General features: G+C 39.9%; 1 protein-coding gene across 2 annotated transcripts in view; it reads right to left on the bottom strand.

Annotated features, from left to right (window-relative positions):
* Positions 1-3,736: 3,736 nt before the first annotated feature.
* Positions 3,737-10,578, bottom strand: part of LOC5565298 (endochitinase A) — a 28,612-nt gene continuing 21,770 nt past the window's right edge. The window contains exons 1-2 of one of the 2 annotated variants that reach the window (XM_021837914.1): positions 10,521-10,532; positions 3,737-6,113 (exon numbers count right to left, since the gene is read on the bottom strand). In XM_021837914.1, coding sequence (XP_021693606.1) covers positions 4,544-6,085 — 1,542 coding nt within the window. In that variant the 5' untranslated portion in view covers positions 6,086-6,113; positions 10,521-10,532 and the 3' untranslated portion in view covers positions 3,737-4,543. Of the gene's footprint in view, positions 6,114-10,520; positions 10,533-10,578 lie in introns of those variants that run through there. The other variant, XM_021837913.1, reaches the window with a different exon arrangement.

Below are 10,578 nucleotides of genomic sequence, written 5' to 3'. Positions count from 1 at the left end.
ACTACAGTCAAATCACTGTGGGCTGTGCAAAAATGGCGTAAAACGGTAAAACTGTTGGATAGCTTCTGCTGCAAGTTTACGAATTTATACCACTAGTGTTTTATTTGAAAATATCAATATGAAGGTGGAAAGTCATATGACTAATAATCAATAGGAGTTATTCTTTTTCAAATAGCACATGCCTTTTAATTTCATTATCGGATTTTGCTTCTCAAATGTAACGAGATTTTCGATCAATCCCCTTGATGTTGTCAAAGTTTTGATGTTTTTTTTCTTCTCTTCCTAGTGGAGAGAAAGAGAAAGCAATAATGGAATACCTTCTTTTTACGGTATCGCTCAATCAGAAAGAACGAGACAGACATTCACGAAAATGACAGCTATTAACGGACTAACGCTACTAACGGGCACAGCGAAGTGAGTGATATCCTGTCGATTTGAACCGGTTCTTCGGTATCTCAGTTGAGGTTGACCCCCTGAAGATCGAAAGGGGACCGTTTCATGCATCGAAAATCGATAAACCGGAAAATTTACATGTTAGAAATTATTAAATTTTACGCACAGAACTAACTGCAAACTGCAAACTTATGAGCACAGCCCTAATAAAGAAACTATAATTTAAATTCAATACATTTTATTGTAACTGTTGTATTTACCTTTAACGGCATATTTTATTATACCTATAGGTTTTCTAACAATAGGTACCATGCTTTCCAACAAGCTAACCATAAAACAAAACGTAGGTAAATGTTACAATTTACTTTCACTCTGTTATATTGCTTCGTATCAATGAATTAATTGTAAACGGCACACGCATCGAACTGGACTTTCGAATTTCATACATTTTGCCTTATGAAAGATGGTACGATTGCAATACGAACGATTTATAAATCATTTCAGCATCACCCCATATACGTGGTGTACGCACGAGTCTATCGATCTCAAGGTTCTTGTCTCGATTCCAGGTTGCCGCGTTAACATTTTTTGTTTTCAAATTCTGGTTTCATAAAGCAAATTTATGAATTTCAACCCGATTTATTGTTGCAAACTGCCTAGATTTCTTTCCAAGGTATTTTTTAGTAAAACACAGAGATTTCTCTAGGAGAGCGATCTTTGTCTTTTAAGACTGTTCCGTTTTTATTCGAAAAGCCCATGATCAGCTCACACATGGCTGACATTTTGATCGGTATTGAGTTGAGTACACTGAAAACTTCTACTATTTTCATGCTTTTTAACGGTATGTTATGTCCCAATTTGTATGGAATGAACAATTGCTAAAAAAAACAACTTAAGTCGATTTTCTCACAATCAGGGTTTTGTCATTTACATCCCATTGCGTCTAACCTCCTCAATTGTGCTAACAGGGTGGTTTCTATATTTGGCATATTTGATTCACTTCGACAGGAATTTGTTTCAAACGCTACCAAGTCCATATTTATCAACAATATGCCTAGTTAACAAAAGTAAATAAGTTTAAGGTGCCACACATGTTGAAGCATGTATATCACCTTATTTATTAAATTCCTAATCGAATAGATAACTAATGACACATTAAAGCGCTTATAATAATAATAATAATAATAAATTTTTCAAGAATATTTGGATTTATTGGATCCTGTAACTAACGAAAATGTTGAGTCAAATATGTTTGAGTGCTTAAACGTTCTGTAAGAAGTTTTGAAACTCTGATTTAAAACTTAGAGTCGTTGAAGTAGTGGGGCCCAGATAGCCGTAGCGGTAAACGCGCAGCTATTCAGCATGACCATGCTGAGGGTCGTGGGTTCGAATCCCACTGGTCGAGGATCTTTTCGGGTTGGAAATTTTCTCGATTCCTAGGGCACAGAAGTATCTTCGTACCTGCCACACGATATACACATGCAAAAAATGGTCAATCGGCAATGAAAGCTCTCAGTTAATAACTGTGGAAGTGCTCATAAGAACACTAATCTGAGAAGCAGGCTTTGTCCCAGTTGGGACGTAACGCCAGAAAGAAGAAGTCGTTGAAGTTGAAGAAAATTCAAGCCCTGGTAATATGAGAAAAAAACATAACATATTTGGAAATATTGCTAATTAATGAGAAAATTGAAACGTTTCTAAGAAGTATAGTGTAGCAAAGTGGACTGTTTGTACTGTGCTTAATGGAAATATCATCAACCATAAAACTTATTTGCAATTTCTCATCGTAATTACTTTCCTGCATTGAAGTATGCAGTGCGGGAATAGTCATTACGCAACTGTAACCAGTGCTGTAATGATTCATTACGCAACTGTTTTGAGTTGCGTAATGAATCATAACACAACAATTTTTCAGACATTGTAAAATAATGGCGAATGCATTCCGATATGATTTCTGATACCTTCAAGTGGTCTTCTACGAAATTGCAAAAAATGTTGTACGTAACTCGTTGCAAAACTCGACTTTTACAGCACTCGTCGTAATTATCCTACTCGGCAAGCCTCGTAAGATAAATTTACGACTCGTGCTGCAAAAATCCTTCATTCTGCAACTTGTTCCGTAAACTACTTTCTACTAGCCCCGATTTTTGGTGGTTTCTAGATTTAGAACTTGAAAATGTTAGTAGAAAATAATTTTCCCGAGACCACATCAAATTCCCGTCTTTTTCCCGCTTTTCCATGTTCGGTGACCACTCTGTTTATTGCGTTATCGTAGCTTATTTGTGCACATTCTATGTATGTGTAATTACTTATAGAGTAAGGTGGGGCAAAAGTTCGACCTTAGTGGTATAATCAAAGTTTCCAGGAAAACAATAGCAGTTAAAACAAAACAAATACCATACAGTGATTCTTCAACATATTGGCTATAATTTTGCTGAACAAACTTGTGTCAAAATATTTACCCATTTTTAGTTATAACAGTTTCAAAATTGATTGTCTTATTCGAACTTTTGCCCCACCGGTAGGGCAAGAGTTCGAATCTAGTGTGGGGCAAAAGTTCGCTGGCTAAAACACAAAATATCGATACTTTTATAACAGGCATACTTTATACCAGCTGTAAACTTAAGTTTGACGAAAAATACACACTAAATTTTCATCAAAAAATTGCCCAAAACCGGGTTGATTGCAATATACCCAAAAATAGCAGTTTTACGCAAAACAAAGTGGAAATGTAAAATTTTGGTGACAATTTTCACACGATCAGACAAATTTAACTAAATTTGAAGATAATATGTGGAATTTAGGCAATTTGCAAATTTTTCCGTGATTTTATATATGGGTCGAACTTTTGCCCCGCTGATTCGAACTTTTGCCCCACTATGGGCCAAAAATTGTTTTCAAGCATTTATGCAAAAACTAATACACCTCAAGGCAACCTTATGATAGGCCTAGAAACGCCCTTACTAAAATTATTGAAAAAAAATTTTATCTTCAATTGGTTCCATGCAACGAAAGTTTGACCAAAAATTACAATATTCACGTCGAAAAACAACAAATCGCCATTACTTTTCCAAATCTTAATCGATTTTTATGATATTTGGAGTGAAAGTGTCTAACTTGAGTAGCATTCGAACCACCATGACATTTATAAGATTTGTTTTGAATTGAGCTAGAAATCTTAAAAAGAAACTCTTACCCCACTCGAACTTTTGCCCCACTTTACTCTATAATTTCGATACGGATAAAAAAACACACGACACCTGTTTTAGAACTAATTTATTCCATATTTTTGTGATTGTTTTAAGTTTTACAGTTTTTTTTTATCTATTTTTACTCTTTTTCGATTTCGGGCGATATTTTCATGTCTAATGTTGCGCTATGAAAGTGTTTCTAGTATTCATATCGAGGATTATCTTATTTCAATCTACGAATAGGTAGTGTTCTGAAATTGCCTGCATGATAATGAGGGCAGGATTACTTTTCCCATATTTGACTCATGATTCTTTTCTATACCGCTGCCTAATGTTCCGATTTGTTCTCAAACCAATGTAGACGCATGAGACGAATACAGGATTTAGTGACCCAATGTTGCTTTTTATACCAGCGTCTTTTATCTGTTTCTTACTATAACTAAGAAATGAGTTTTCCATTCATCTACTCCCAAACGTTTTCAATTGTTATTCATATGTCTACTCAAATTGCATCCTTATCAAGGATTTCTTCCCACGCGTCTTCTCTGTTGTTTCCAATTTTAACTTGGTTTTGGATTCTCCTTCATGGAAGTTTCGTTTACGGGATATCTCTAAATACTTATAACAAATCTCATATATTGATAATATAAAAAATAAACGTGATAAGTAGATAATTTGTGGTTCGGAATCGTAAAAAGGGGAAAGCAATCAAAGAGATTTAGACAAACTAAAAAAAACTTAAATATCTTTTATTTTTTATTGTTAAGAACATTTTATTCTTTCGATTTAAAAAATATTTGCTAAAACTTTCAACTGAACCGCGTTTATAAACGGTTCATAAGAGCTATAGCAGCCCCGATCAGGTGGGCAAAAAATGGGGTAATTGTTGGACCAAGGTACATAAAGCAAGACTGTTGCGAGAGAGTGGATTTAAGAAGGGGGGAAAACAATAATTTGATTTACATAACAACACAAAACTGTCGCTTGTTTGAGACATCCTTCACTTCGACCGGTGATTCGCTGGCATCCCCGGAGCCCTCCACCACCTTTGAGGCGTCTTCCTCGCTAGGCAGATCGGTGGTTTGTCCCTCGGTGTCGCCCTTAGCCTTTTCCACTTCCTCAACCTTGTCGTTCGTTGCATCCGCAGCTGGGTCTACATCCATCTTGGCCCCCTCTCCGGATATGTTGGCAGTAGTGGTCGTGGCTTCCGCTTGGACACACTTGGTTGGATCTTCCTCGTCAAAGCTACGCTTGGCAACCGGAGTGCTGGATTGGAGCCGTACCCGTGAAAGACGGTTCTTGAGCATAGTAACGGGACTGGCAACAATTCCGAGGAAACCGCTGAAGTCCAAACGAGTACGCTTCGGACTGTCAACGATTTCTTTCACATCTAGCGCATCGGATGTGGACTCTGGAGTCATGGCCTTCCGTTTGCGCGTCGAACCCGGAGCTGGCGTACGGAGACTGTCGTTGTGGATCTCGGAACCAACGGTTACGTTCAGACTCGATGCGGAATCATTCAATTCGGTGGATTTGCGATAGGTGAATTGAATGTCCGTGATGGGACGCATTCCACGCCGTCCGGAGATTGCACGTAGCGGACGAACGCCTAAGGCGGGCACTTGCTGCGAGTCCGAGTCCAGTGAGGTGTCTTTTGAACCACTGTCTTGTCCTTCGCTGACGGTACTGAGGTTTACAATCGTGCTTGCATTGGCAGTAGTTTCTTTAACACGGAATGGGCTGATGCGGGCCCGAGTCGGTGGTGCTCCAGAATATTTGAGCAGCTTAGTTTTGCCTCCGGTACGTGGTGGCATAGGAGAATCTTCATATTCGGATGGTTCAACGACCAGCGATTCCATCTCGTCTCCTTCGGCGGGACATGCCTTCACTGCTTTTTCATTAGCCTTCGGTTCGTCAACTTTGGCAGCCACTGGAGTTACCATAGGCGATTCCTTTGTCTTCTTGCTTGTGCTTTCAGGGGTCTTGACCTGCTCCACGGGAATCGACTCCGCTTGTTGCTTCTGTGGAGTGGAACGAGGACTGGCTCGAGGGCTTTCCTTGGCCACTTTTTCCGCTTGGTCTTTCTTGGGTGTTTCGGAAGCTGCCTTGGGCGTTTCCTCCTGTTTGCCGTTAGTTTCCTTTTCACTGTGGGTACCATTTGAGGCTCCATTGCTGGCCGCTTTGTCTTTCTCTTCCTTTCCCTTGTCAGTTTTCGAGGGAGAGCTGGCGGCACCCGTGGGAGTCTTTTCCAGCTTGGTGACCGCTACCGCCACGTTCGTGGTCGTCTTGTGGACATCCTTGGGTGTCGTAGGCTCCGTGGTATGCTCAACCACCACCGGGCTCTGCTTGCCACTTTTGAGGGACAGTTTGGACGCACTTTTGCCACTGTTGCCGTTGGTGGGAGGCGTTGTCGCAGGGGTTGTGCTACCAAGATTTTGGTAGATCTGGGGAGTGCGACGACCGGAAGTCGGTTGCTGACTTGATTGCACCTGCAGTGACATTTCGACGTTGGACGGCGGATGTGGTTATCTGGAAAGCGTGAAAGAAAAAAAAAACATATGTTAGTATGAATAGAACAACTGATGATCGAAAAGTGGAGGCAGTACTTCGATAAACAGCTGAATAACGCTGATAACCCAGGTAGAACCAATAGTACGTCAAACGAAGGATAATAGAAAAAATACTTTATTTCTCGCATTGGCAGCATCACAGTCAATTTCGAAAATTAATGTACCCAACATGAACCTATGTACGTGTTCACTATGACGTTTTAGCGGTGCCATGAAATAGATGTGACCATGGAAACCAGTGAATTCAACACCGTTCAAACGTCAAATTAGTGAACTCGTGCATTGGTCCATTGAAAGGTGGAAGTAGTACTACGATGAACACCTGAATAGCGCTGAGATCCAAGACGGAGAAAAAAATATCTATGTCACGTCATCGAACAACAGAGATTAATCCATAGCATCTCAACCCCCTGAACGCACCGGCACTGCGACCAATTGAAAAGTACTGGTCCATCATGAAGCAGGCACTTCATAAGCATCCTAAGGAAGTGAAATCGAAGGAAGATATAAAGAAAATATGGACTGCCATGCAAAAAAAAGTTGGTCCAAGTGCGATACAGGACCTGAGTAGTGTGAAGATAAAAAAGTTCTCGTATTTGGATATGGAATTGAAATTGAATAAAACAAACATGGGAAAGTATTCATGTTTTATTTTACTCCCTGAAAGTTTGAAGATGATAGGTTGAACGTTAGAATTTTGCCAAATAATTGAGTGTGTCGCAATTTTATTCCGTATACCCTTTAAACAGCATTTTAGCTGAATAAGCTATTATTCAGCTACCAATGTTATTTGGGAGAAGCTGTTATAATCGAAAAAGAGCGACAAAATTACATAGGTACTTAAGTAAAGTTCAGAGAAAATTGTTCTGGTCAATCACGGAGTAGCAACTATTAAGCGGTCAACAGGAAAGTTAACCAAACATTTGCGATTCACCCTATGTGATGTGTACTTGCATATTCAAATCACGTATTTTCCAATTTGTTTTGATTTCTTTCTCCGCTGAGCAATGATCAATCATACATTACATATGATTTAGATGCTCATAAAGAATTCCGCGCTAACAACTTATCATCGTCATTCCGTTCGAAGTGGAAATTAAGTAATTTTCTATGCATTCCTTCTTTGTTCGGGCGGAGCTACACAATAAGCATTCTTTTTACATGAAGTTTGCATTATTGTCTGGTTGTTCGTGGCTTGAAAAAAGTATATCAAACCATCAGAAGACTGAACTTCGTCGTACAACGACATCACCACAAAGAAAATCCCTTCTTTCCTGGGGCGTTACGTGGCAATTGGGACAGAGCCTGTTTCTCAGCTAGAATGTTCTAGTGCACTTCCAAAGTTAGTAATAAAAAACTTTTTTTTTTGTCTATGAACCTTTTCTACTTTTGTTTCTCGCGTGACATGCAATAAAACACTATGTCTATAAAAGTTGGGAAAAATTCCTACCGGGAAAGGGATTCAAACCCAACCCCTCAGCATGGTCTTGCTGAATAACTACGCGTTCAAAACAACGGATGTATGACTCCATAAAGAAGATACTGAGGCTGGTCAGAATATATAGTTCTGGTAACCATCATATCTAGGGTAAATGAACTCCAATTGACACTAGTTGAGTGATTTAAAACGTTAGACATCAAAGTAATTATCAAATCATTCAAAGAGCTGAAATTCAAGGATTAAATTTGCTTTTCATGCTTTCCTGTATCTGTTCTACTCTCCAAACTCTATTTCAACAACCAATGCAACAAGCTGATATGCTAGTTAACAAGGAACACTTGGGACGGACCGGCTTCTTCAATTTCGTTTCAGACCCGGCAAGCCGGCATATACACGTAAATGTAAGAAGAGAGATCGCCGGCACGGGTCAAGAATGTAGCAAATCTAGCCAATTGGCGAGTTTGTCAGTGTGTGGAGTGAATACAGCTGAAACAGATCTACTGATACTACCGTGCAGAATACTTGTATAAGAACACTCGGACAAGTGTAGTATCAGTATAACCACATACAACACATAGAGGTGGTAAAGCAGCTCAGTGGTCGTCGCTTCACTACTAACATCTCAGTCGAAATATGTAGCATACAGAAGCACATGGAACGGCTGCGAATCGGGAAAGCAGCAATAAAAACACTTGAACGCAAGTTTGGCCTCAACCAACCAGAGAGGGAGGATCGTTAAACCTCACTCAACTCACAAATTGATATAGTCTATTAGAGTTTTCGGCAGGCCCCAGACCAAAAGGCAATTTGACGTATGTCGGTTAGATAGCAAATACATGAATGAAATTGATGGGAGCTTTAAACGGAGGAAGGGGGCAGCACTTGAATAGAGCATAACTTCTTTTGATTTAACGACTCCCGACTTAATGCGTGCGCGGTCGAATGGTCTAGCAATGTGCACGAGGTTCTGACCGGTATTTCACAGGTACGATTCGTAATGGATATCCTACGAAATCGCATCCAGAATGTGTGTCTGTAGAAGTCAACTGAAACAAGTATTGCATTACAGAGACGTCCGACGCTTGACCGACGAAAGGTTTTCAATGACAACCTTTTAGTTGGACTTTAATGATGTTCTTAATTACATTCTTTGTTCTTCAAGTTTCCACCACATAAGATCGTCACATTTACATGTTTCAATGGTGTTGATGAATTGGTGACAGTAATTACCCATGTGAACACGCTTTATTTCTCGATGTTCGTGCAAGAGTTATGCTTCCCATCAATCCTCTGAATATTGTCGCATCATCAGCTTATCGGGGAAGCGCGCTTATCTTTCCGCTTCTGCTCCCCTTTGCTTTCTTTGTTTATTTCACACTGCAATCTCAACGGGTGAAACGCAGCGTGTCCAAGAAAGGCGGTCGCGAGAAACAATCAGACATAGCAAACGACAGAACCGTCGTCGTTCGTCGATTTGTTTGTTTTACTTACCGTCTTCCTATGAAATGGAGAGTTCTCACATTCTGATGGACGTTGCTATAAGCATCAAACGAAGCATATAACTAATGAAACATTTGGGTATAATTATCATAAACAAGGTAAAATGTTTATCGTCGTTTATCACCTTAGCTCAAACAAGTGAGCGCGCCAAAATGCTGTCAAAGTATATTGCTATGTATTAACTGACTACCGAAATGAGACTGATAGTACAGGTTTAAATCTGTGCTAATCATTGATTCTAAGAATTATGTTAACTTCATGGAATTGCTTCTTGATTTGTAAAACCGTAACAGATAGTTTGCCTCTATATTTTTCAGGGAACTATTGCTTCAAAAAGTACAGATTTGGAGAGTGCTATTCCCGAATCTTGAAGTCGAAAACAGAGTTGATAACTATCTATCTAATTATACATCACAATTGCGTAAACGAAAAAAAAACGACGTGCGTGCGTTGATATTGTCAATCCGAAGCTTCTCACGGGACACTAATGATATCTATGGCGATCCCAGAAGCCGAAAAGCCACAATCGTCTTCAAGCCGTGCTCTCTTCGCCTGTTCAAAAGTCGAAAGACCCAACTCGTGTCAATCTCAAATTCTAGACGGAGATACGGTTGTGTCGTCGTCGGTCGTGGATGGCCACAGACAATTTTAAAAATAACACCGTCCGTTCTTTTGCATGGTGGTGGCCGGACGCCGATCTACAGGGGCGGTCGAACTAGGCGGCGTTGATCATCGCAACGCGACAAGGCCTTGGGAGGTAAACGCGAATACCCTTAAGCAAACTTTGTCAACGTGCCATCGCCGTAGAACGAGCAAAAATGCCATGCTGGCCAGTGCTAGTGGAAGTAAATGGCAAAAGATCTAAGTTCGACGAGAACCAGCATACACAATTACAATTGGGAAAGTGCGACAGCGTGGGATCGCCATCGTCGTAGCTGTCGCAAGGTGTGAGATTGATTCCAACCAATTTCTTTTTAGCTTGCAGTTGAGGGTTCTTCTGAGCCACTAAACGGCGCGAAGTCGAACATAAAGCGAAGAAGATTGTTTACCCAACGAAATGATGTGTTGCGTAAACATACTACACATCTACGATCGTCTAGTCAAGGGGATCAATATTTACTTTCTCGAGGTTGAGACTGGTTGTCTGACCTTAGCCTGAGGATTTTTTTTCTGTATCATTTTTTTTTATTAAAAATGAAGAGATAATCCGTCAAATTTTAAACCTAATCAAAAATGCTTTCTGTAATTCGGATATTCGGCCTTTTTCAGATTACTGGTATCTCGAGCTTTTCGATATTTTGTGGTCATTTGAAAACTCTGCTTATTTCATTTGATGGATTCTGGCTTTCAGTCTGTTCTGCCTTTCAAACCAAACTTTTTACTTTCTGGTTGTTTTGCCTCTTGATTCTTCATGCATTTCGGTACCTTCTGCCTTTTAGTGTTTTCTGATTTTTGGTTCGTTTTGCTATTCGACGCTTCCTGC

The sequence above is a fragment of the Aedes aegypti genome, chromosome 1 (assembly GCF_002204515.2).
Source record: "Aedes aegypti strain LVP_AGWG chromosome 1, AaegL5.0 Primary Assembly, whole genome shotgun sequence".
Classification (NCBI taxonomy): Eukaryota; Metazoa; Arthropoda; class Insecta; order Diptera; family Culicidae; genus Aedes; species Aedes aegypti.
Note: the sequence above shows the minus strand (reverse complement) of the source record. Positions and strands in the feature narration are given on the sequence as shown.